At 43.3% G+C, this 27860-nt stretch overlaps 1 protein-coding gene and 1 long non-coding RNA gene across 5 annotated transcripts; one reads left to right on the top strand and one right to left on the bottom strand.

Annotated features, from left to right (window-relative positions):
• The first annotated feature begins 98 nt into the window (after positions 1 to 98).
• plekha1b (pleckstrin homology domain containing, family A (phosphoinositide binding specific) member 1b) lies at positions 99 to 27825 on the top strand. 4 transcript variants are annotated; one of them, XM_085170612.1, is made up of 13 exons: positions 99 to 203; positions 8874 to 9059; positions 10824 to 10880; positions 12222 to 12267; positions 12974 to 13071; positions 14641 to 14766; positions 15728 to 15865; positions 16540 to 16608; positions 18316 to 18380; positions 18461 to 18524; positions 18847 to 18936; positions 22032 to 22105; positions 24804 to 27825. In XM_085170612.1, exons 2-13 carry the CDS (start codon positions 8919 to 8921, stop codon positions 25033 to 25035), a joined length of 1200 nt encoding a protein of 399 aa, XP_085026738.1. In that variant the 5' UTR covers positions 99 to 203; positions 8874 to 8918; the 3' UTR covers positions 25036 to 27825. The 4 variants fall into 4 exon arrangements, with proteins under 4 accessions (XP_085026738.1, XP_085026739.1, XP_085026737.1 ...); XM_085170613.1 differs by having other exon boundaries at positions 22032 to 22072; XM_085170615.1 differs by lacking the exon at positions 22032 to 22105 and adding an exon at positions 23586 to 23772 and having other exon boundaries at positions 100 to 203; positions 24804 to 24936.
• LOC146512097 (uncharacterized) lies at positions 17011 to 17732 on the bottom strand. Its single transcript, XR_014875748.1, has 2 exons — positions 17348 to 17732; positions 17011 to 17302 (listed from the first exon to the last, which is right to left on the bottom strand). It is a non-coding gene; the product is annotated as an uncharacterized LOC146512097 (long non-coding RNA).
• Positions 27826 to 27860: the final 35 nt, after the last annotated feature.

Genomic DNA, 27860 nt, shown 5'->3' on the forward strand with positions numbered 1-27860 from the left:
AGAGCAAAACTATTCTCAGACAAAAGAAAGAAAATTAAAGCAAACGTTTTCTTTATTTTGAAGTCCAGACGGACGTAACGCGGTCGTCAGCAGAAGCTTTTATTTTTAAAGGCTGTAAGCGGAAGCAGTGTGGGTTTTTTGTGGTTTAACTTGACGCTGGTGCCGGACAGCTGCCACACTGGACTCGGACTGAGCCGGACTGTGTAAGTAAACCTGAAATCCGTCGCTTTTCCAGCCTCCAGACGGTCAGACCGTGTTTGTAGGGATGGTTTACCCGGGCAGCAGCGGCCTGGTTCAGGGCCACAGGCTGTCGGAGAGACGGTTAATGTAGGCGGGAGAGGAAATGGGTCGATGTTTTTAGGCCTGTGACTACAGTTTGAGCTCCACGGGGAGGAATTGAGCACTGGTGACAGTTTAATAGGCATATTTACCACCGTGAATATTATATCTGTACCAAACACGACCAAAATGAAAAGCAGCGGATTTACAGCAGTGAAATTACACCTTAAATGATCCAGGTTGATGTGATTCATGAGGTGAACGAGCTGTAACATCAGGGTTTATTCAGCTTTTGTCTGTAAAAAATTAATATATCACCAGGAGTGATTGTAAGATTCTCATGGGGTGGCACAGGGACCAAGAACACTACTTAAATTTAGTGGACTTATATATTGTACTATTAGTGTACTTGATTTTTAATATTTGTGCTACTTATGTTATTCAGCTCTTACATTGTGTTTTCAGATTTTTTTTGTCCTTTATGTTTCCTTTTTCCTTTTTCTGTCTTTAACTTTATTAATGTTTAATTTTCTTTAGTTTTTTGTTTTACTATTTGTTTTCTTTTTGTTTGATTTCAGCTTATTTTGGCTGTTTTCCATCTTTTTTGATGAACAAGTTATTATATATTGAAGGCCCAGAGGAAATCAGAACGCCTGATCTGAAATAAATACAGTGTAGAAAATTAGTGTTAAAAAGATTAGGCGGTTTTTTAGGCCTGCCCTGTGGCTTCATGCAAATGTTCTTACAAGAGAAGAAGTGAATAATTTTTTGTTTTGAATAATTGTTCAGGTCGTGAAACGAGTATTTAGACTCAGAGCTTTCTGTGGAATATCGATAAGAGTGTCCAATCGAGTGTACTTCTTGTCCTTCCTTTGTGTGTATTTTAATTTATACTTTTTATTTTCCCTTTACTTTAAATTATGACATTCTTTTATTTATACATGTGTTTTATTTGTTTCATAAAGGAAGTCTTTGTAGGGTCTGTATAAAGTTTTTATTTGATGTGCCGTATTTGAATGCATCCCTCGGGCAGATGTTCATTGTACACCTGTACGATGACAAAAACATTCATTCTATTCTATTCTGTTGCTTAATCAAAAATTATAGTCCTATATAAGCACAGAAGTTTTAAAGTCAGAGTTAGGGGTCATCAGGTCGCCTCAGAGTCATATTTTAAGTAAATATGAGCATTATTGTGCAGCAGTATGTACTGTGACATCATCAGTCAGATGTGAGAACAAAAGAATAGCCGTGTTTTCCTCTGAGAACTTGAAGTAGCAGTTGAATGTAACTTCTTAACAAGTTTACAGTAACAATACATCAACCCTGTAATCTCAACAGAAAGCCTTCTGCACGTCGTAAAACTGAAAGTGAAAAATATCATTGTGGGGGATTTAAAGAAGAATCTTGGGTCAGGATTTTAAACCCCCATCAGTAATTTCCATGTACTGTTTGCTCTTCCTGTCATATAGAACACAGCTATAGTATCAATACAGGGACACCAAATTCCAATATTTTATTAATTAATAAGAAACGCTTAGCTAACAAATCTACCTGCTAATTCAGAGCGAGCTAATTACTTTGTCACAAGGGTAAACATAGACAGCTGAGGCCGAGAGTGTTGCACACTCTTTTTTACAAAATCATCATTAGGGGCTTAATCATTTTCAGTTGTATAAATGTTATAAATGTGAATACTGTTAAGCAAATAGCAACAATAATAATGGATTGCATTTATGTAGCGCTTTTCGAGACCCTCTAAGCGCTTTACAATGCCACTATTCATTCACTCTCACATTCACACACTGGTGGAGGCAGCTACGGTTGTAGCCACAGCTGCCCTGGGGCAGACTGACAGAGGCGAGGCTGCCATATCGCGCCATCGGCCCCTCTGGCCAACACCAGTAGGCGGTAGGTGAAGTGTCTTGCCCAAGGACACAACGACCGAGACTGTCCGAGCCGGGGCTCAAACCGGCAACCTTCCGATCACAAGATGAACTGACATCTCTTGAGCCACGATCGCCCAATACTTACTATGTAGTTATAAATATGCAAAATAATAAGAAAGGAAAAGCTGTGTTGGCACTAAAACACTAGTTGGTGGTAGAATTGCTGCCTTCAAGTTGATCCATTCTCTTCTAGTAGTTTGGACAGTGGAATAATTTGATGGAGATGCATCATCCACTTATATTTCTATTTACAGTGTAGGGTTTCAGAGTACAACACAGATTTAACACAGAACAATAAATTCTCTGTAATTTGTGCTAATTTAACGAACAAAGGGGGAGTTACCTGAGTGTCACTGGGTTTTTTGGTGTTTAAGATTTCAATCACTGAGGAGCTGCTGAGCCGGAAAAACCGTGGACTTAAAATAGCCACCATGACATCACTTACTGGTCTGTGGATTATGGTTTTGAAGCTTTGCATCTGCCATTGTTGAATTTGAGAGCTTGCATGAATGAATGACAAATGAAAGTCAACATGTGGTGTGACCTCTTTTATTATTGAACACAGTCTGAACTCTCTGAGGCGGCTTTCTTGTCCCTTCTTTAAGTAGTCTTCAGGAATAGCTCTCCAGGCTTCTCCACGAACATCCAGAGCTCTCCAGTTCCAGTAATGGGATTACATAATTCCATCAGTTTTGACAAAGCTGCCGTCAAACTGTTACAGAGCCTTCACTGTGTTTCACAGATGGCTGAAGCATGAGGGGTGTCTCGAGACTTTTGCACAGAGCCGTTTCTTTTACTTGATCCCAGTTTGTTTTACTCCTTCTCTACTCGAGTGCTGAATGTTTGCACATTTCCAAAAATAACCCAAATCTTTTTTTTGCTCGAGTAATTCAAAGTGAAAATTCGAGGGACTGCGTTTGTGTTTTTTAACACTTCTATGTTGGCGTCATCCAAACAGTCATAACTGGTGACACCAATACTTCCCCTGCTAGCTGAGGAAGGAAAGGCAACAGTATGAAGCTCCTAGAGACTTTTTAGAAAGAGAACTTTATGAGGGTCTGCCACTTATCTGCTGTACAACTCAGACCGGGGTAGGTGGAAGAAAATGAATGGATGGACTTGCATTGCTAACATTCATTCACACTTATTGTGTTCTAAATTTGCATTCCCGTGCCTTTGTTAGCTTTCTGTCTTTGAGCAACTCCCGTGTTATGTTATTTTCCTTTAATCAAACAAAAGGTTAAAGTGGAAAAAAGGCAAATTTTTACTTGTTTTTCTGATTTTTATGCTATTCTAAAACTCTTATGGCTTCATGTTTTCTATTGATCTCTAAGTCAATTAGGGCTGCCACGATTAGTCGACTATCAAAATCGTCGCTGACTGATTTAATAGTCGACTCATCGTTTGAAGCTTTGTAAGATCCCAAAAGACGCAGGAATAAGTAGTAGGATTTAAGAGTGTAATAACGGACTGAAACAGAAGGTGGCAGCACTGCATGTACAAGGATGCCAGCTGCTGTTAAACCCCAAAGAAGAAGAAGAAGCTGTGTCCCAGAATTCATAGCGCGGCCCAGCTCAGTTTCCAACAATGGCGGCAGCTAGTTAGTTTTAATATTACTCTTATTATTCTTTCTGGGTCACAAAATAAACGTTTAACATATTTTCAGGTGAGAATGTAGCTGTGTAAACCTCAAATATCTGCTCAGTTTATCAAGACACCACATATTTTCAAAAGCGCTCCGACGTTTTCGGAGACGTCTGTTACCCACTAGCTCGATAGCTAGCCGGGGGCTAGGCTAACTAGAGCCGTGAGAACACCGGACTCCCGGCAAATCGTTTTCAAACCCACCGCCGTCTTTTGCTACTCAGGTTAAACATGATATATAAGTAACTTAGATAACTTAAAAATGTTATTGTTTGGTTTTTTCAGTATTTTATTTGTTCCTGAGTAAATCGGTTTGGCTGAGATTAGAGTTATAGTTTTTACACAGCTGAATAAACATCAAGCAGACAGCTGATTATCAGAAGTGTGAGATGCTCGAGAATATACTCCGGTGTCTTGTTATATTTTAGATAGCAAGGAGTTTATTAAACTTCACCGAAACAATCTGCAAATTTCATTAAAATTTAATAAACTATCATCTTGTCTTTATTTTTAGTTAGCACATACCTTAAACACTTAAAGCTGTAAGCTAATGATAGTTATATAAGAGCAGATGCTGCTGGTCCAATAAGCTGTACTTTGTACGTCCAATGGATGATGATCTGATTAGTCGACTAATCGCAAAAATAATCGGTGACTAGTCGATTATCAAAATAATCGTTTGTGGCAGTCCTAAAGTCAATAGAGATCTTAAAACTGTAAGATCTCTATTCCCCCTTAAAACTGTAGCATCACCTCACTGTCAACCGTGTACATTAAACTAATATTCATACAAGTTTGTCATTGTTTAGGCATTTTCACCAAATTTAAAGAAAGTTGAAGAAATCTAAAGGCATGAAATCAGGTGTAAGATATATTCATCCTTTGGCGGTGCTCTGAACTGTTCCAACAGGAATTTTTTCACTTTGAAATTGAAAATGAAAACCACAAAGTTGAGCTCTGTGACAGCGAGCTGCCTCCGTGTGAAACCTCTAACCTGCTTCTGCTGTTTTTTGGCTTAAAGTCTGCTTTTACGCACCAAATTTTACTCATCCCATGATGGGTGGGTGTGCCTGAGACACTGAGGAAATTGCACGCTCTTACAGTGGTGACTCGTCAGCGACAGGGTAGTTACACCCTGAAGCAGTGGTTTTCAGGCTTTTTGTGCACAAGCCACAGCAAACTGTCTGCCATAATTTGAAGCCACACCTGTTTTCATATCTGCTCAAAATAACATCCGAGTCATCTAGCGTGCCATCAGTTGTTCTTTTGATTGTCTTTTGTGGTTTCTTGACCGTGCACGGCTCTTTTATGCCAACGCATTAGCATAAAGGTTGCTTATCAGACACACAGCTCAGTAGACCAGTCCTGCAGCGTCTGCTTCAGACTTGACTAGACCAAGTTTGTCTCAGAGGGAATGTTTGGTTTCAGAGTGGCTGTTTAGTTTGTTCGGCACTATGTTAGCATTACCCAGATAACACACTCTGAAAATGACTGACATCCCCACTCCAGCTTCCAGTAGCTTTAGCTTTCCCCCTACTTCTCAGTCAGTCGCTTTGTTAGCTGCACTAGCAAATTGCAGTTTTCCATTTAAGAAAATGATCTATTTCCCTTTTATTGTCAATCAGGGCCTTTGATGTTTTATGTTCTAATAATTCCCACCATTGTGCAATAATGGGAATGGGCTGTGGTTTTCCTTTGACACACATTTTTAAAGGAGTATTTTAGGGGAAGTGACTGTGTATAAAGCACTTGGACACCATCTGGGGGTCGGTCCCCTGAAGCATGCCTGGCCTTATTGCCTGTTTAAGTCCTAAGAAAAGTCTGCAGAAATGACAAAACGAACATCATTGTTGTATTGTTGTTGTAGCGATTGTAGCCTTAAACTCTTCAGGAAAATGTTTACTCAAGTACTAAATTAAGTTAGCAGTTGGACTATGTTTAGAGAGTTTTTTGTGGGTTGTTAACATTTATTTTCTCAACGTCCATCTTTGTTATCTGCTTTTTAGATGCTAACATGTGAATTAGGGCTGCCACAAACGATTATTTTGATAGTCGACCATCATCCATTGGACATAAAACATACAGCTTACTGCACCAGCAGCATCTGCTCTTATATAACTATCATTAGCTTACAGCTTTAAGTGTTTAAGGTATGTGCTAACTAAAAATAAAGACAAGATGATAGTTTATTAAATTTTAATTAAATGTGCAGATTGTTTCGGTGAAGTTTAATAAACTCAGCCAATTTACTCAGGAACAAATAAAATACTGAAAAAGGTCAAACAATAACATTTTAAGTTATCTAAGTGACTTATATATCATGTTTAACCTGAGTAGGGAAAGACGGCGGTGGGTTTGAAAACGATTTGCGGGAGTCCGGTGTTGTCACGGCTCTAGTGAGCCTAGCCCCCGGCTAGCTATCAAGCTAGTGGGTAACAGACGTCTCCGAAAACGTCGGAGCGCTTTTGAAAATATGTGGTGTCTTGATAAACTGAGCAGATATTTGAGGTTTACACAGCTACATTCTCGCCTGAAAATATGTTAAACGTTTATTTTGTGACCCAGAAAGAATAATAAGAGTAATATTAAAACTAACTAGCTGCCGCCATTGTTGGAAACTGAGCTGGGCTGTGCTATGAATTCTGGGCCACAGCTTCTTCTTCTTCGGGGTTTAACGGCAGCTGGCATCCTTGTACATGCAGTGCTGCCATCTTCTGTTTCAGTCCGTTATTACACTCTTAAATCCTACTACTTATTCCTGTGTCTTTTGTGATCTTACAAAGCTTCAAACAACGCGTCGACTATTAAATCAGTCGTCGACTATTTTGATAGTCGACTAATCGTGGCAGCCCTAATGTGAATATTAGCCTAACCATAGCTCTGTAGGTCACCAGGCATCACTAACCTTTCAAGTGTTGCAGGTTAGTTTTCATCTTTGTTTACGTCCAAAGTTAAAGCAGAACTGCATGTTTAGTTTTTTTTTTTTTTTTTAGAAATACTTAAGTCAGATATATCATCTTCAAATGGAAACTAATTAGATAATTTAATTGTAATTGTAACTTGGCTTAATGTTGTATATTCCCTTTTCTTGTGAATGTGAGAATATGTTTATAACATGTATTTATTGTAACACCCGTGGGAGAAGCTAAACTAGAATTTTGCAGGTATCTGAACTTGAATCTGGGTGTTAAAACTCTTTGTTGGCCAAAATGCTCAGGCAACAATTGGAAAGAAAGGGAACACGTTTGGCTTTTCCTCCTGCTTTAAAGGAAAATTGAGCAAAGCTGTCCATAACATGAGAAACGTGAAATGCAAAAATCTCGTTACTTCTGATAGCTGGAGCAAAGTTGAAGTTCAGTTTGGACCAGACATTCAAGGCAACTTAAACCAGTCATTGAAAATATTGATACATGGTGAGGTTTGAAGCCCACTCTGGAGTGAAGACACAAAATAAATGTCTGTATGGTTGATTTCAGCAGACATGTTGATTCTGGCATCGCAGTGTGAGAGTAAATCACAGAGCTGGAAATGGAAAACAATAGTCTTTTACCTCTTAGGGTGTGTGTGTGTGTGTGTGTGTGTGTTACTCATATTGTCACGGCATGAATCTGTTTGCATAGCCTCTATGGAAACAAAAGTCCCTGTAATGTAAATCATTAATTTTCATGCTGAAGTCCTGGCAGCGTTAGGGTAAAGGTTGGATTAGGATTAGTATAGTTAAGGTTAAGTCTGTTGAATGTAAATCAATTGAACGTCCTCTGAAGTAATGGAAAGACAAGGGTGTGTGTGTGAGTGTGTGAGTGCGTGCCTGAAAGTTTTCAGTGTGACAAACCACACTTTACATCTGCATGTTTCAATGACACGTTGTGTATTTGATGTGAAGAAAACTGTCATTTATGTATGAAAGGAATCCGGTGCACAAAGGATTCTGCACAGGAATGATCGTTCACGTTTTCCCTACTTGATGACAGTGGTATGCACTATGCATGAAGGAAACTGTTGAAGAAAAAGTAGATTCTGAATGTGAAGGTTGGATTGGTGTTATCTTCCTTATCTGGAAAACTTCATGCTGGGCTTCATTAGCTGTGAAAAGGCTGCAGGCGTGTCAGCGACTTACCTGCCAGTAGAAACTCAGAGGGGACTGAGGCTTTTGAAAACCATGAATGTTAGCAGCCGGCAGTAAATTGCTGTAATTGTTTTTTATTTAAAATTAAACTTTGAAGTTACAGTTAAAAGCAGGTGAAACATGCAGTCCAGTGAAGTCCACTCCCACTGGAAGAGTGACCCTTCAGAAACATTAAAAAACTTTGGGGACAGAGTGCACAGAGAGAGCAATTTATGTGGAAAGGTAAAGACGATACAGTAATACAAAGAAGAAAACAAAAAAAATGAGAAAGCCCAAATGTGCAAGCACTTGGCAAAAGTAGAAAGAAAAAACTCCCCTTTAGAAGGAAGAAACCTCGTCCAGAACCAGGCCAACTTAATTGGCTCCTTTTATTGTGGAGGAGTTGCAGCTCTCCATGAGTTCCTGCTGAAGGACTGAGCTCTGCAGCACCCACTCACAAACAGGAACCCTTCCCACTACAGAGTGGGCACTCCCTGACGTCACACTTGCTAATTCTCATTCCTGTCAGTTCTTACCTACTCAGCTGCAAACTGGACGTCACGAAAAACCAGATCTGGCAGGCAAACCAGTCTTCCCATCCTTACTGGAAAAATGGAACACAAACTTTCACTTTCTCTACATGTCTTTGGGATACAAGTTTACTAATAAGATAAAACACAAAAGCAACAGACTTGGTAAAAACAGAAAACACCCAAGCTGGCAACCACCGTTAATTAGACCCGTACGTCTGAGTCAGCAGTGTAAAGAAATGTGCATTGTTCACTAGCCATAGATCAGCCGTACAAAAAGTACAAATGCGACGTCACTGCATCTTTAAAATTCCAAAGCTAGCACCTTAAACCTGCCTTGACACTTGTGTCTAAATGTCTGTGCAGAGTTCCTGTGATGCCCCAGAGCGGGCTGAGCTGGTCGGGGTTGCGATGCCTTACGTGGACCGACAGAATCGCATCTGCGGCTTCCTGGACATCGAGGAGAATGAGAACAGCGGCAGGTTCTTGCGCCGTTACTTCATCCTGGACACTGAGCAGGGCAGCCTGCTGTGGTACATGGATAACCCCCAGGTAAGACTGTTTATGAGCTGTTTTTATAGGTGTTTTCATCTGAGATCTGGGTCATGATGTCTTGGGGTGTGTCTTTAGTAAGAACATAAATGTAGGCCTTTTATTTTGAAGTTCAGAAGCAATTACAGGTATTGACTTTGGTTTTCTTACCTCCAAGTGGCAATAAACAGCTCGTGAAAATCATCATGCAGGGACTCGAATCGCTTCAGGGATGTAATCCATCACATTGTTGCACAGCTCATATTTTAGATGCATCTTAAGAATCAGCTGCATGAAGCATCAAAGTCTTTATGTGTACTGACACCGTGAAGCTCGGCTCTCGTATTGCTCTGCATTTTTCTACTACCTGAAAAGATGCTGCAGATGTCTCTGCCCGTGACTCTGAAGCCCACTGCTTTTTTGCAACAGGAGGAAGTGGGAGCTGTTGCACCGGGGAATACATTTTAATTCACTTTCACACTCTGCTGTGCAGCAGGATGGTGTGTGTGGGAGTGAGTCGAAATTAACTCCTCTGTGTGCGAGCTCATTGTGATGAAGGGACATGTCAGACACGCGAATCACACCACTGATGTGCTTAAGCAGGTTTAACAGGAGCCGTACAGCCCCTGAGACCCTCTCTCCTCATATGAGGACATTACACTTTGGCTTTTCTGCACCTTATACTTCATTAAAGGGTTTTGTTAAGCCACGGTTACTTTAGAAAGAATGCATGATTAGGGCACTTCCTCCTTAGCTTCACTGTTCTAATCTGAAAGCTTCATCCTCATAGAGAGTAGTAAAGCTGATGATGTGTGAGAGATTAACAACTCAAGATAAAAAAGACAAACAAACAAAACAAAAGTGAAGACAGAATGAGGAAGTCGTAATTTTGTAGGACAGAAATGCACTCGGCACAGATTCTTTTTCCCTGCCGATGGAGTCGTCTCACCTCTGCATGAAACCAAGCAGACAAACAGGAACCAGAACAGAAACAGGTTAGCGACAGCGCTGGGATTTCCTACTGTTGGGGAATTTCTAAAACACGTCGCAGCCTCATGCAGAAAGCTGGTCGGACTGCCAGCGCACAGAGATTTGGTATTTTCCAGATGATCTTCCCACAAGTATTGTGAGATCAGAGAAGACTGAAACAGGTTCTGACCATTTTATTCATATCTGACTCTTTGGATAAAGTTAAGCACATCATCGTCTTTTACATTATTTTGTCATTTTTACTGAACATTACTGAAAGGGGAAAAAAGCAAATTTATGTTAATTTTCTTAAATTAACATAAATTTACGAAAAAGAATAATAAATGTTTTTAAATATCATGTTGTGAAATCTGTAAATAAAAGCATGACATACTGTTGTTGATTTCCATCATAGCAGGCAGCAGTGATGCTAGCAGTGATGCTAGCATAGAACTAGCATAGAACTAACAGAAGGAAACAAGGTAGTTTCCACTAGCATCACTGCTAGCATCACTGCTAGCATCACTGCTAGCATCACTGCTAGCATCACTGCTAGCATCACTGCTAGCATCACTGCTAGCATCACTGCTAGCGGAAACTACCTTGTTTCCTTCTGTTAGTTCTATGCTAGTTCTATGCTAGTTCTATGCTAGCATCACCGCTAGCATCACTGCTAGCATCACTGCTAGCGGTGATGCTAGCGGTGATGCTAGCGGAAACTACCTTGTTTCCTTCTGTTAGTTCTACTTCTTCTCGATACAATCACGAATGGCTGATGCTCATACATTTGTGCACATTTGTGCTTTTTCTCTTCAGAATCTGCCCAAAGGTGCAGGAAATGTGGGCTCTCTCAATCTTTCCTACATCTCCAAGGTTAGTCCTCGCTCTTCCACACACACCGTTTCACCTGCACTCTCTGTGCGTACAAACGTGCTTAAATCTGTAAAATCCGTTGTTATTTTGGCGTGTGATTTCTCTTGTTACCAGCTGTAGACTGAACAGAACATCTGCTGGATTATCGCCTCTTCCTTTTCACGACTCTATCCTAAAGCCTGTCGAATTCCTGTGGCTTCAGCCGGATTTTAAACTCAAAAAAATTAAATGTTATATCACAACAACCAAATAAATTCAGAAATTCATTTGAAAATCAAACAGTAAATAGATGCTTCAGAACAGGAAGAAACCTCCAGAGGAACAGGGCTCGGGGAGGGGCGGCCATCTGCCACGACCGGTTGGGGGTGAGGTGAGGGAGACAGGACAGACGATACTCTGTGGAAGAGAGCCAGCGATTAATAATAAATTGGACTTTTCTAATTTTAGAGATATTGCACAAATGCAAGAAAGAAAGCCTACAGTTTTTTTAATATGTGCATTGAAGGACAACACCAAGATTCCTCACAGTGTTACTGGAGGCCGAGGTAATGCCATCCAGAGTTAGCATCTGTTTAGATACCATATTATTATATGGATTTTGAAGCAGGAAGTTAAACCTTATTCTAAGATGGGTATAGAAGTGAAAATGTATGCTGTGCCTTGTAATAATACTGCTGAAGGGAAGCATGTATAATGTAAACAGAAGTGGTCCTAGCACTGAACCCTGTGGAACTCCATAATTAACCTCAGTGTGTGAACTCTCCATTTACATGTACAAACTGGAGTCTGACAGATAAGATTCAGACCACTGCTGTGAGTGTAGCATCTTTATGGTATGATATGTCGTTTTCTTGAGTTTTTCCCAAATAGCAGTGAAAGTGTTGGCCAAAATGTGGCTTTTCTGTAGGCCACATTTGTCTTCTCCCAGCCACAAGTCCACCTTACATCGGCTAAATCAGCACCGGGCCGCGAGAGTTGAGGCTCAGGTGTGAAATGTATAGTTTTCAGGGTTTTCAGTGTTATTTTGTTATCGTTTTTATCGTTTACTCGGTTTTCCTGGGTCTTTTAATGCGTGTTATGAATAAATCTTCTTTTTTTCGGTACCGGTACTAGTTTTATTTTGTTGTATTTATCCGCGACACCTTAAAGGCCGGTCCGTGAAAATATTGTCGGGCATAAACCGGTCTGTGGCGCAAAAAAGGTTGGAGACCGCTGGGCTAAATGACATTTATCCGTGCCGTACTCTGCCATAAGCAGCATAGAATTATCACGAATGTGTGGGTTCATGTTTTCGGTGGGTTGTGCTGACACATTTACCCTTTACTCTTCTCTCTCGCTAAGGTCAATGATGCCACCAAACAAAGACCAAAGGCAGAGTTCTGCTTTGGTAAGTTCATCTTTATCCCCTCTCAGCCTGCGCTGCGTCTCTCTGCCTCCTTCCTCTTTACCTGCATACTGACTCTGGCCACATGCATTTCTCTTTCCTTTGCTTTTGACCTGTTTGTGTGTGGCTTTGTTTCCAGCGAGAGGAACTATCGGCGCTCCAACACGCTGACGTTTCGAACAATAGCATGCTTGTAACTTTGTGGCAGCAGATTGTCCCTTTCCTGTTTCAACCTCACAATGTACCTGTGTGCAAACAGCTGTGTGCGAGAACACAACCGGCCTGCACACAGCCCTCAGACCCCACTCCTTCCTCACTTCCTTCCCAGTCTCCTTTGTCCTCAATCCTTCCTTGTTTCCTTCCTTCCTCGTCGTTCTGCCCTACCTCTTTTCTTTCTCACTCCCTTCCTCCCTCTTTTCCTCATCTGTGCGGTTTATTTCCTCTCTTTTGTCCCTTGCTACTTGTTGTTCCTCTGCTGTCAAACAGTAGGCCTTTGTCACTCAATAGGAGGAAACTGTACAATGACAAAGACCTGACCTCTGTGTGTGTATTTGCATCTGGATGGGATAATGGCACACACACACACATCCTCTGGCTCTGAAACAGAAATAAGACGATATTTTTAGACACCCATGGAGCTCGTTTCTCTTCTTCCTCTTGTGCTTTCGAGCCTCACACATTCCTCTCTCTCCCTCTCATTCGTTCACAGTTATAAATGCAGGAATGAGGAAGTTTTACCTACAAGCCAACGACCAGCAGGATTTGGTAGAATGGATCAGTGTTCTCAACAACGCCATCAAGATTACTGTGAGCCTCACACACACACACACATAGATCCATCGTTGACCCTGTTCGTCCTCTCGTTGTGTGTCGCTCTGTCTTCAGCCTCGGGCTGCAGCAAATGGAAAGTTACACATCAGGCCACTGTGATAAAGATCAGTGCAGGCGCAGCAGCAGAGACACAACAGCATTAAAGCCACCTGCAGCTGCTGTCGTCTGCGTCTGTGCACACTTTTCAAACTCCCTGCCTCTCTATAAACAAGGAATCTCCGAACTCGTGCGCCGATATCGACGCACGTGCCGCGCTGACCGCTGCTGAGTTGAGCAAGCAGGCAAAAATCTGTTGGGTTGCAAATGACGGGTCCTGTAGAGATGCACGGACAGCTGAAATGACACCGAGACGTCACTTGTGTCAGCAGATGCCATTTTCCTTTTTGTGCGCACCATCCTTTGCAAGGGCGACAACAGCAAGTGCATTAGCCTAACGAAAGGACTCGCAGCATTGGTTGGGTTATGTGCAAACAGTGACGTCGCCACAGCTCTGTACCATTTATACCAGCGCTAAGGTCCTTGGGTAATCTCTGGAGTACATCCACGTCAGCACAGGAGATGTTAAAAACCACTGAAATCACTTTGCTCCTTTGACTTTCCAGTTTTGGTGGTAAAAACTGACAGTCGTACGCTCTAAAACCCAGCAGAAAGGCGCACTTGCTGCCAAAACTACACCACAGTGTGGTTTCCACCAGCAGCTGTCATGCCACTATTGGCATGTGCAATCTCAGTAGCAGCTAGAATAGGCTGACCAACGCCGTGCTGTGGACGGATAACCTCAGACGCTCTGGCTGACGTCTGAAGTCTGTTTTCAGTGTTTACTTCTGCTTCTACTCAGAACGATCCTCGTCATGTCTTCCCTGTGCTGATGTGCTTATACTAGGCTAACAACAGCTCTATAACTAGTCACCAGCTCAGTCCTCATACAGTTTAGACCACCTGTACGTGTAATGTCATGTTTCCTGTGAGGCTTTAGCGCCTTAACACGCAGGGTGTTACAGTATTGGCTGCTAAACTACAAAGTCGAGGTTATTAAATCACAGGGGTGGAGGGAGCATAGTGGGAAAAGTAATGCCCATCACAGCAGTAACACTGCTTACTGAAAAATGATTAGCTGGCAGTGGCAGATTCACACCACCCATCCTTTTATCGTTTATCGTTTCCATCTATCTATCCAGGAAGGAGTCTAAAACAGCACCGATTTTAAAGTTAATTTCTGGTGTCTGCTTGTTAGTTTAAGCTGTGCTTTAGCCTGCGAGCACCTCTCCTTTAGAGGAATGGTACATATGTAACTTGCTGGTTGCAGAATGAGCTTCCTGTCAGACTTAGACCTCTGCTCCAGTTCATGGTGTGAAGATAACCATCGTCACTCTTTAAGACCAAAGCCAATAACTGATCCGAACAGCTTTTATCTCTATTTAATTAGCATTGCTAACGTAATGTGAATTCCTATGATAAATAACATTCAGAGAGTTAAGAAAAAAGGTGAACTAAAGCCCAAGCTCTTAAAAATAAGAGAAGACACAACTCCTGCTCTGTTTTCAGGTGCCAAAGCCTGGCGAGGGCCACAACACCCACGCAGAGACTCCCCAGGAGCTGCTGGGAACCATGAAACAGGTCTCCTACAAAACTGAGATCATCGGAGGAGTCCCCATCATCACGGCCACTCAGGTAACGCTCGCAGCTGCGAGCGGCGGGAGCAGCTCGGCAGGTCCGGTCCTGCCTGTGCTGGTATGCAGCTGCATTTATGAGTCAGCTCGCAGGAACACAGGCGAGTTAAGGCTGGTTTAATTATGAGTCGGAGGTTTTGAAAATATCGAGGGGAACGCGCGTCGACATTTAGCTGCTGATAGCTGAGGTTTGTTTTAAAGGGGAACTCTGACAGTTTTGCACATCTGTGATTGTTGTGCCGGTTTTAGGAAGTAAAACTGCAAAATCTTTGTAATCCATCATTTGTTTATGATTGAGACTAGAGACTCCAGTCAGAGGAGTTGCATTATGGGTAATATATCATTGAAAACAATGACAAGAACAGGAAGAATTCATGGATTAAAAATATCCTTATTTTTATTCGTGGACTCTCTTAGAGTAGCTTTGGATGATTCAGAGTTCATAATAATCCTTATTTGTCTTACACCGGGCTTTCATGCTGCCCCTCAGTTCATCCTCTGTGTGAAAACAACACGTTTAGCTCCTCCCTCTTAAAGTCTTTCTGCTTTATTCTGATTGGCTGCCCCTCAAAACACAAGATTGGATCAATAGGCTGGCAGGTGGCCGGTGTGTCGTGTTAGAGGTATCCCCTCTCGATGACATCACCGGGTGTCAGAAGTAAAAAAAAAAAACTGTGTGAAACTGAGTGTTCAGAGCAGTTTGAATTGGAGAAATGAAGTGTGGACGTGCTGACTGGACACGGCTCAGTGTGGAAGTAAAAAGTCCACAAACTCTTCAGCAGACTTTAGAAATCAGTTGAAACTTTAAGACTTCAGTGTTTTATATATGTGAGAAAATCACGTCCTGCATTAAAGTTTATAAAGTTTATTTCATCATTCTGATTATAAGCAGTTAAAATGAATCCAGATGAAGTCTAATGTTCGTGTGTGTGTGTGTGTGTGTGTGTGTGTGTGTGTTTAAGGAGCAGGGAGAGGGGCACAATGGAGCTGATCGTGGAGGCGTAAAGCGGGCTCAGAATCAAATGCCCTACTTCCTGTCCAGAGGAGCGCAGGATCAGGCCATCATCAAAGCGGGATACTGCGTCAAACAAGGAGCTGTGGTGAGACACACACACACACACTCAGGGTTATTCAGTGTCGTCATAATTAGGGATGGGTATGGTTTAGGTTTTATCCGATACCGGTGCCAAACCGGTACTTTTGAAACGGTGCCGGTGCTTAAACGGTGCTCAAACCGGTGCTTAAAGAATGGAGAACACAAACTTGGTCCAAAAACCTCTCATGTTCAACTGTTTTAACTGAAATAAAGCACCGAAATGTGCGCTGCTTTTCGGTCTGGTTACTACCGTTTATGTCAGAACCGGTGCCATCATGGCACTGGATACCGGTACCCATCCCTAGTCATAATGAACCATCACGTTTGGTTGGATAAAATCTCACACAGTAATCAGATAAAAATACTTTTGTGTTATTAATGAGCAACAATCTTTGAAAATAACTCGGTCACTGGTTTCAATCTTAGAAAAACAAAGTAAACCCTTTCACTGAAGTTACCCGCCAAATTAAAATAATGTTTTTTAAATGAACAATAGCCACAGGCGCAGTAAGAATACAGTCTGGTGCCTTATAAATACACCGTATGTACAGGTGCGCCACAAAAATGGTAGAAAACAGAAGGAAGTGGCAGGCGTAGAACTAACCTAACTGTATTTCAAAATAAAACAGGAAGCAGCTAAACAGAAACTTTGAAACATGCTTTGCTTCCTCCTCTCAGATGAAGAACTGGAAGAGACGGTACTTCGTCCTGGATGAAAATTCTCTCAACTACTACAAAACTGACATGGTGAGGAAACGGCGAAGAGCTCGAACACGGTGACATCAGTGTACAAAGACACATCACGCTGCTCCGAAACACCAAAGAAGAAGAAGAGAGTGAAAAAAATCTGTGCTGGTTGCAAAACTTGCTGCGTGTCTGCACATGCAGAGGCATGCGTCCTGAATACCTCCTCGTGTGATCTACGTGTTTACAGATTAGCCCCAACTATGGCCTGTCTGTGCACATATACGGGCACACCCAGTGTGTGTGTGCGTACATATATGTGTGTCTGGCTGAGTGTTCACACCTTTTTTATGTGTAATCATGTCCTGAGTGAGTGCAGCTGCTGCAGAGTGTTTGTTCTTCAACTGAAAGCTGAAGAAGGAAAGTTTGTTTGAATTTCAGGAGATGGAGAAGTGAGAGCTGAAGCTCAGTGATCCGTCTCACAAGCATTTCCCACATTCATGCAGGATCCGTATCCACACTGGAGGTTTTTGATAGTCTGATTAATCCTGTAAAGCGAACACCTGAAAGTTTCTGTGTCATTTATTTGCCGCTCTTCGTTAAAAGCTCGTGAAGCTGTCGTTGACGTCCATGTTTACTCATCGCCTTCCTCGTGTTCACGCTGACATTTGTTTGCATGCTATCGCCGCTGACTGCGAGTCACACAGACTGACACGATCAAGCATTTAGATCATGCATATCATCAGCACACGCGTGTCTTCATGGATGCTGATCCGAATGACACGCGGGCGAACCATCTGACAGTCAGATAACCCCAGCCTTCAACAACAGCACGCACTGAGCACCGTTTATAGGTGATTTACTTAGTTAGCGTCGTCAAGTGCTGATTATAGGCAGCTCATTAAGCCAGGTGATGCTGCACATCAGGGATGTCAGACTAATCTTCCATCGTGGTCACATGCGCCCCAGTTTGAGCTTAACTGGGCCAAAGCAGGGAAGGTGGTGTTTCTGACAGCGTAAAGACATTTAATTAAACATTTGATCCCTGAAATGTCTTAATACATGAAATATAAGTGCAGGTTCAACAATACATCTCAGTTTTCTACCTGATAAATGTGTAAAATTACAGAAAATGTTTTAACCCACCGTAAAAAAAAAAAATCAAAAACGTCTGTAGCACCATGAGTGTCCATGGGGAGGTCTTTATTGATTCAAAAATACAGTTAAAAGTCTAAAATTGATGCACTCGTTCACATTTTATTGCAGTGGGCCGGATTAGAGTCTTCGCTGGGCTGGTTCTGGCCCTTGAGCCTTACGTTTGACACCCTTGCTGCGTATGTTATGTATGTATGTTGGTGTAACCCGAGGTGATGACCTCTGATCAGTGTAAAAGCATGCCGCTCACGGCCTTGTGTGGTTTGACAGAGCGTGATTGTGAAAGTTCGTCAGCTCAGCCGTGGCGTGAGTCGTCCTTTGATTGCAGTGAACGCGCCGCGCTGCAGAGCTGTGTCGGATATCTAAACGTCTGACTCAGAGTTGCGTTTCCAATCGCTGTGAGACGACTGACGTTTTGTTCACTCGACTGACCAAAGCAAAGATTTAAACAGAGGTTTTTTTCTCACAGGTGAATGTGTAACGCAAGCTCAAAGTATTTAGAGAAAAATTTTAATGAAATCAAACGCAGACACTAAATATTACCCGACCCATCGTGACGAGGTCACGTGTTTCAGTTTGCTTTTGATATGTACTTTCTCTCCTCTGTCGTCTCAGGAGAGGGAGCCGCTGAGAGCCATCCCGCTGAAGGAGATCCACAAAGTGCAGGAGTGCAAGCAGAGGTCAGTCAGCCTCCCGGTTGGCTCTGTGTTTGGGTTGATTCAGGGGAAGTTCACTAAAACGTCTCCTCTGTGTCCTCCAGCGAGCACATGATGAGGGACAACCTGTTCGAGATGGTCACCAGCTCAAGAACCTTCTACATACAGGTAACACGCATGAGGAGGACGCGGTCAGAAGCTCTTTCTGCATCGTTGTCTCATCTGTTCTGCTTTGAGCCAAATGAGAGTAAATTAGATTCAACATTTGGATGATTGCTCCATGCCTCCATCATCTGAAGGATTTACTCTCTCCGCTGTCTCCACATGAGATACTGATGAGGATGTACTGATGGGACATTTGGTCGTCTTTGTTCTTTCCAACTCTTCTAACTCAACTACTGAGAAGGAGCGATTTACTGACAGGAAGCCTTTGTTTAATCGAGTTAAAGTCACTTGTGCATTCATTTACGTTCCTGTTTCTCTCTGTCAGGCTGACAGTCCAGAGGACATGCACAGCTGGATTAAGGCCATCTCGGGCGCGATCGTGGCCCAGCGCGGTCCCGGGCGCTCCGCTAACACTGTACGTATCATCTCAGGTGAAGCTACTTGGTAAAAGAGGTTTAGGTGACATGGATGAGTTTGATTTAACAGGACAGATGTAGCAGTTTTAGAACATGAATAATTCAGTTTAAGTAAGATGATACAAAGATGCTGCCATAATTGAAGATTCCTTCTTCTCATTGGTCTTTAAAATGACTCTGCAGTGTTTCTTCCTGCTCACTTCACGCTGCAGCAACATGTGGCTGCATGAGCGAGCGCAGCAGTGCCACCATGTGGCAGAACCGCAGCACTGCAGCAGTTTAATGAGGTCTATAACTCTGTAAAGCTTTATTAGATTTCTTTAATTAACTCAAAGATTTTTATTAACAAAACAATCTTCAGATGATTTGGGTGTTTAACCCAGTGTGGGAATATTTTAATTGTAAATCTGTCATTAGGGATGAGACTGAGTGTGAAGTCATTTGTGTGTTTGTGATTTTAATACCCTGCTTGTTCATGATTTTGTGACACTTTCACAGATGATGATGATGACCGTGACTGATGCATGTGTTTTTGTGCATTTCTGTTAAATCTTTCTCGCTCTCTCACACACACACACACACACACACACACACACACACACACACACACACACACACACACACACGGACACACATGCCCACCTAAAGAGTTTCCTTGCCAAACTACAAAACAATATAAACATTCAAACCGAAGCTCATCTGCATTACTGAAACGAATCTGGATCACAGTCTTTTAACTTAACGCAGCGGTAACTCCTGGAAGGATTTAAAGGAAACCTCCTTGTTTTGTAGCAAATGAGGCTTTTTTGACTCAGAGCCAGTTTTGATTTTAACTTTCAATATTAACCAGATACAGTTTGTTCAAAACCTGAAATATTGTTTCACGTGAGACCCAGACGCCAGACTGACATGAAGAGGAGTGGTGGTTCTGCCAGTGATGACAGCTGGAAAAGTAAAGCGATGCTGCGGTGGAAATCAAACTGGTTTGTAAGAGAAAAACAAACCAGTTTATAGAAAAGCTCTAAAAGACGTCGATTTCAGACATTTTAAAGGTTTCTGATGCAAAACAACATTGTTATCTTTACCCTTGTAACTGGTGGAAGAAGCAGACCACAGACAGCTTAGACAACAAGCACCTCTGGGCAGCTGTTATCTTAGATCTCTCTGTGAAACTCCCGTCATGTCCTCTTGTACTTGTGCATCTGTGATTGCTCCTCCAGTGTATCAGACCTTATAAAAACTCACCATTCTCCCGGTAACGTTCCTCGCCTGAAGCTATAACTAAGTTTGGAAACTATTAACTGTCCAAGTGAAAACGGCTCAGCTGTAGTCAGAGGTCCCCCCCTCAGAGGAAATTCAGGCCGACCAAAGCAGAAGTCCATGACTGATGGTGAAATCGCCGATTGCACAGTGCAAGTGTTCAGAACGGGACGTCCGGGCACAGATTTCACAAACAGCGGCAGAGCTGGAAGCTGTGTGAACGTGCCCGGAAGAGGATTATAGCCGCTGAAAAACTGGGGGAATTTGGGGATTTCTTTCTCAGAATTCTGGGGAAAAATTCCAAAAGACCCCTCACTCTTTTCATTGGCCCTAAACCTCCAGTAACCATGACCCTGAAGGGGGATTAGCAACTTTTAATTGAGCTGTCCTCAGATTGTTTGGATCACACCTCACACAGATGTTTGTCACAAGAAATAAAAGCAGGTACTTCTGGTTTCTCTCTGTGTAAGGTGTGCATGGATGGATGGGTGGATGGATGGATGGGTGGGTGGGTGGGTGGGTGGATGGATGGATGGATGGATATGTGGGTGGGTGGATGGATGGATGGATATGTGGGTGGGTGGGTGGATGGATGGATGGATGGATATGTGGGTGGGTGGATGGATGGATGGATGGATATGTGGGTGGGTGGATATGTGGGTGGGTGGATGGATGGATATGTGGGTGGGTGGATGGATGGATGGATATGTGGATGGGTGGGTGGATGGATATGTGGGTGGGTGGATGGATGGATATGTGGGTGGGTGGGTGGATGGATGGATGATATGTGGATGGATGGATGGATGGATGGATGGATGGATATGTGGATGGATGGATGGATATGTGGGTGGGTGGGTGGATGGATGGATGGATATGTGGATGGATGGATGGATGGATATGTGGATGGATGGATGGATGGATATGTGGGTGGGTGGATGGATGGATGGATATGTGGGTGGGTGGATGGATGGATATGTGGATGGATGTATGGATGGGTGGATGGATGTATGGATGGGTAGATGGATGGATGGATATGTGGGTGGATAGATGGATGGATGGATATGTGGGTGGGTGGGTGGATGGATGGATGGATATGTGGATGGATGGATGGATGGATATGTGGATGGATGGATGGATGGATATGTGGGTGGGTGGGTGGATGTATGGATGGCTGGATAGATGGATATGTGGGTGGATGGATGGCTGGATGGATGGATATGTGGGTGGGTGGATGGATGGATGGATATGTGGGTGGATGGATGGCTGGATGGATGGATATGTGGGTGGGTGGATGGATGGATGGATATGTGGGTGGGTGGATGGATGGCTGGATTGATGGTATGTGGGTGGATGGATGGATGGATGGATATGTGGGTGGATGGATGGATGGATGGATGGATTGATGGACATGTTGGTGGATGGATGGATGGATGGATATGTGGGTGGATGGATGGATGGCTGGATTGATGGTATGTGGGTGGATGGATGGCTGGCTGGATGGATATGTGGGTGGATGGGTGGATGAATGGATATGTGGGTGGATGGATGGATGGATATGTGGGTGGGTGGATGGATGGAAATGTGGGTGGATGGGTGGATGAATGGATATGTGGGTGGATGGATGGATGGATGGATATGTGGGTGGATGGATGGATATGTGGGTGGGTGGATGGATGGATATGTGGGTGGATGGATGGATATGTGGGTGGATGGATGGATATGTGGGTGGGTGGATGGATGGATATGTGGGTGGATGGATGGATGTGTGGCTTCGCTTGAATAGGGGCTCTCTTCCGCGCTGTAACTGAGTTGTGCTGTAAACTGTTGTTTTCAGATCCGTCAGGCCAGAAGGCTGTCCAGTCCTTGTATACAGAGGTATACACCATTCTGCAGCGGTGAATGCAGCACGTATGTGACCCCCGTGCCCTTTACCCCCAACCCCTGCACCCCGACCCATTCACCACAGCTTCCCCCTCACCGAGCCTTCACCCTGCGCACCACAACAGACGCGTTGTGGTCCTTCCTCACTCTGAGCTCTCTGTGCGTCGACGCTGTAGTGTTCATCCATCACTCCAGCTGTTGCTCAAGCAGCAGGTCTTTGTAGCCACATCTGGAGCCTGCAGTACGTGCAGCTGGATAGTTTGTGCGTTTGGATGAATCTCAGAAACATTCAGAGTTTGAGAGTTTACAGTTCATGCCTGGATCTCACCCAAACCTTTAGTCAGAACTCTGATTATCACAGAAGCATAAAAATCAAGTATTTCCTTCCTGTTTACGTGATTTATTCAGATCTTCTGTTGATTTAAGTTCTTTTCAGCTAATGAAAAGATATAAGACTAGTTCAGTATCAAAAACAGGTCAGAAAAAGTAAGAATAGTAATAAAAAAGGGATTTTAAATCCATAGCCTTGTTTCATTTGTTCAAATCTAAATGTTTAAGATTTATTCTACAGGATTATGGTATCTGAATCTAATTAAATAGTTAATTGAATTTATAAAGAAAAAGTTTAATTTATTGGAAATGACCTATGTAGACTCTTGTGCAGTACCTTTAAAGCCCACCAGGGGGTGACAGCCTGCACTTTGTGACTCATGGCTCTAAATAGTTCAGATTTTCTTTCTGCCTTCATCGAAATGCATTTTGTTCATGAAGAAGACACTTTATGGAATAATTCAGGGTTTTATTCAGGCTTTTGGGTTTGACGCTTCATTTCAGACCTTCTGAATGATTCACATCCAGATTAGACTGAACTTAAACTCATGATAAAAAGTTAACAAACTAGATTATCAGATTATTTCCAGTCTTCCTTACATATTTATATCCTGTGGATGCGTTTGTGCCACAGTGATGGATGTTGTCCAGTCACAGTCGTGCTGCCCTCAGCTTGATGCAGCTGGAAAAAAAACTCTGAAATTGAGTTGATCAGCTGACCTTTGACCTTTAACTCCAGCTCACAGGCTGAGATGCTTCCTCAACAGCGACGCTGACGATGTCTTCGTACACTGTTGTTTTGGCAGCGTCCTCCTCGTAACACGTTGACTTTTCTCTCTGGTCCTCCATCGACTGCCTTGGATTAACCCGTCGATCCTCTCACATCACAGCTCGTCTCTCTCTCTGTCTTTTATTGATCCAACACGTTCTCGTGTAGGCAGAAACTTCAGCCGCTCATAAACATCATCCTGCACCACCTGCACCATCATCTCTGAGGGTTTCCTGTTGTTTCATTCTTCACTCCTGATTCAGATTTACAGCGTTCCCGACTCGCAGCAGGACTCCACAAAGAGCCTAACTCATCCCGAGTCTCTCTTTTTTATCCCGCTAACACTTTTTGTCTTTCTGTTTTTCCTCCGTGTGTGCGTGTGTGTGTGTGTGTGCGTTTGCCTTACAGAGAGTAAGGTGTGACAGTGACGTACTAACCTTCCCCAAATGAGCCCCACCGCCGCCTTCTTCCCGTCCCTCCTCCGCCTGCTGCTGCTGCTGCTCATCGTCCAATCACCAAGCCCCGATGCCTCAGCTTCTTAGCACCTGCTGCTTGATCCCGCCCTGCTCCCTGGCCGCTGCGGCGCCACCCATTCGTACGTGTTGCTTGTATCTGCATGAAGCCTTGTTTAAACTCACAGCATTTCACTCGTGTGTAACTGTTTGTCCATTGAGAGCAGGTTAGCAGCTGGAGGATTGTGGGTACTGTAGTGTTTAGAACCCCCTCTCTCCATTAAAGAAGGTCACGGTGCTTTAATGCTGCTGCCCGTGCTGTTAAATCATCAAAGAGAACGTCCTTGGCTTCACCTGTAAGCTGTGTTTGCCAGAGTAACTTGGTTTGTCTGCTGTTACTGATCATCATCTTTTACAGTGTTCATTGCACCCTCCCTGAAAGCTTTCTGTCCAAGCACTGCCTAATAACAACTAATAACAACTAATATTATTATTATAACATGAGGAAGCTTCTTTGCTTTTGCTGCCATCTGTCTGCTACTTTTGCCTAGCGATAAGGATTATTGTGCATTTAACGGGACCCCTAAATATGCAGCCTGATCAATCAGGTCTGATTCTAATCTAAGATAAGGATTAGAAGATGGTGATGACTGATGAGCATCTTTAATATCAAGCAAGCAGCTTTGGTTTCACAGAGCCTGATCCAGATGTTTCAGATTAAATTGGCTGTAAGCTCCACGTTTTCACTGATTCTGTGACTCGAGCTTTACATTTTACTGAGCCAACACAAGGAGTCTAATGTCAATACTTTCCAGAGCAGCTTCAGGAGTTTAGTCGACTTTAATCCAGGCAGCGGACGAGGAAATGTGCTCACACAAAGACAGAGTTTTAGTTTTAATGTTGTTTTGAAGAAAATGTAGGAAACGTCAAGTTTTTAGCAGCAAAGTTTTAGTTTAGACTTTCAGTTTTCTTTAGAGGAAGAAAAATAATGTGGGGCTGAGCTGCAGCTTGATGAGAAGCTCGGGCCTGAATGACTCTGACAGCGTTTCCTCTTTTCCATCTCCATCACACACTCATCCATCCATCCACCCACCGAGCCCTCCATCCATCCATCTGTCATTCATAGTCACCACTTCTGCCTCACCTCCTCCTTCTCTTCCCTCCGTCTCCTCAGGAGCACCGTGACCACTCCCCTTCCATCTCCACCTTCTACCTCCCAGTCGATGAGGAACCCCAAGACTCGCAGTCCTCAGAGAGTGCTCAGCCTCGCTCTCGACACGCGCCATCGGGACAACTTCCTGGGCCTCCTCCCCTGGAGGCTGAGCGGCGTCCAGTCCGTGATGGTGCCCCTTCCCCCGGCGCGCTCCCGCCTGTCGCTGCAGGAGACGCTGCAGCCTTCAAAGTGAAAGAGGAGGACAAGCCGGCGTGGGGAAGCCCCAGCGGCGTCTCCGGGTCCCAGCGCCTCCTGGCTGAGGATCAAGATGTGCAAATAACCCTGATCTGACAAACTCTAATGGACACACACACACACACTTGTGCACGCTGTCAGACTCTGCGTGTCCTGCTGAACCTCCTGGGACCAGTTCTTTGTTTTGTTTTTTTGGGATGGGACCTTCCTCCGCTGTTTTCCCTTCTCCTTGTCTTCCCTTGTATCCTACAGTCTGTCACTCCAGGCAAACGACAAACACGGCTTGCTGCTACAGCGGCGCCACGAGTCTCACTTCCTGTGATGCACCAAAGTTTGTGTGTTTGCTTCCAGCAGCATGGAAGACTGACTGAGAGACTGACTAATCCCACATCTCGGTGTTTTTCATTTTAAACTCGCGTAGAGAAGCTCGAGGTCCAGATTCACTGAGCAGAGGTCCCTGAGCGGCCGGCTTTCATGAGCAGGTTTCCAGAGGTCACGCTTACTGAATATTTCCCGTCATCAGTGATGGAAAAATGTGTCATTTTCATAGATTATGAAAGATGCTGGTCTGTCTCTTTCATAAGACAACACTGAACAGAGTCACCCAGCAGGGTGATGCATCATCTGTGTCCGCCACAGGTGATCCCGCTGCAGGGAAAGTCCCGCATTGAGAAACTTTGGGTGGCTTCTGATCCCTGAAACGCAGAGGGACGGCCTAGCCTTCAGAATAAAATAATAGCTGTTTGTCTGAAGGAAAATAGAGGAAATACGCCTCTGCAGAAGCCTCCCCCGATAGATTTGATTAAGCTTCCAGCTTCAGTTCATTTACTTCATATTTGGTCACCACGGCTACAGTGCTTTAGAGCCTCTGCGATGAAAGACAATCATCTGCTTCATGTTTGCTTTGGAAGATTTAAAGCTCTTTAATGAAGCAGACATTCCCAAAGTGAAGAGTGCTGCAGCTCGTTTAAAGACAGGAAACTCACACGGAGCACGCCCAATCTTAAATCTTCACCAAAAATCTAAATACAAGTGATGTATTCGCTTAAAAATGATATTTAAAAAAAAAATACAAAAATCAAATTGGCTCCAATGTGTGAAACTTCAGCACCGAGCAGTAAATTCAGGTCAGAGTAATGAGTGATATCACTAACTGACCATGTCATTAGCAATTTTAAATCACTTGTTATATAAAGAAATACGTTTATATTAACTGTAGATACTGTAGTACCTCTGGAGTCCACCAGGGGGCGCACACTTTCGGGATGACTGTAATAAAGAATTCAAATAACCGGTAAAATTAGGCTATGATGGAACTTCCGTTTGTCAAGTGTATCGTGACCTCTGTTTGCAGCGTTTCCACCTCCTTCTTTTAAGCGCTTATTTAACCAAAGAAGTTTATTTGAAAGCTGCAGTCAGTGGAGGTAAAGTCAGCGTCAAGGTTCATTTCCGTTTCTCATCACCGTCCTTCGAGAACACTGCTAACGTCCGCGAGGTTACTTCTCCTTCTTTCCAGCATGCTAACTGGTATCTCCAAACCAGCAAGCTCAGCAAGCTTTTTTATTTGTCTCTCAGCACCAGCACGTTACCAGTTAGCTTGCTAAGTAGCCGCTCCAAACATCAGCAAGACTCCAGCGCAGCTTTGAAAGAAAGAAAAGCGTCTCTCTGGCCTGTTTTAAGCGAGCGAAGCCTGATCAAGGAGGTGAAAAATCTAAGATGGGCTTTAACAGAAAGCTTCTGCTGTCCTTTGTTTTTATCCAAGGTCAAGTCCTTCTCCTGGCTCTGTTGGAGGCCTCCAGCTGTTAAAAAATGAGTTTCTCTCCGTTTATTTGCTTGTAGGGGATTGTCTGGTCGTCTGGGTTTTAAGGCGCCTTGAGATGGCTTGATGTGAATCTGTGCCTCTTACTTTGATTCCTGTTCATGTTATCTGATCCTCAGACTTGCACATGAGCCTAAAATTCAACCATGATTACTAAATAACCCTGAAGCACCCGAGGCTTTATCCACACAGTTTTAGTCTTCAGACGTTTACGCCTCTGAATCCTGCGGTTGGGAATCTTTGTTCTGGCTGTTGAAACTGCAGCAGCTGTGATTAGTGAGATCGCACAGCGCTCTTTATCTCAGCTCTGTCCAGTTTCAGCAGTGAATTTAATTTCTTATTAATAAAGCCAATCCACGCCAAAAGCTTCCATCTGCGGTCCAGTTGCTGCTTTGCCACATTTCCAGATTTATGATATTTTTTTAAAATCCAAAAGAGAAAATGAGTCTGGATGAAGCTGTGTTCAGACTCCAAGTGTGACTGTTGCTTCTGTCCTCTCGCCTCACTGCACATTCGCGCCGCTGTACTGCTTTCTAACTGATGACCTATTTGTTTCTGTCTTTTGCTGTAAGATGTGGGGACGTGAAACCAAACTGGACGTGTAAACGAGACTCTAAAGCTCAGCGGCAGCTTTTCGTTCCTCTCGGCGTCCGGCTGCGAGCTCTGGTTGTGGGTCTTTCTTTTTCTTCGGTTTCAATGTGCTTTTAGTTTTTATGATAATATTATTTACAGTGATGAAAAATCGAAACATATATGTTGTTTACTGAGTTTTTTAAACACGTGTGCACGAGTGCACGCACACGGCCCTCCTTCCTGTTGTTCCCCGTTCACCATCAGCTGGTTTAAGTGCCTGCCTTGTTCTTACTAAGAAAAATGATATAACGATGAGCTCTTTTGACCCTTTTTAGTGTGAACATGATTCTAAAAACATGTGCTCTATTTATTAAAAGAAATTTGGAATAATTTGAACTGGGTTCATGCGTCTGCTTTACTTTACTTTTATG

The sequence above is a fragment of the Neolamprologus multifasciatus genome, chromosome 8, assembly GCF_963576455.1.
Source record: "Neolamprologus multifasciatus chromosome 8, fNeoMul1.2, whole genome shotgun sequence".
In the NCBI taxonomy this organism is placed as follows: Eukaryota; Metazoa; Chordata; class Actinopteri; order Cichliformes; family Cichlidae; genus Neolamprologus; species Neolamprologus multifasciatus.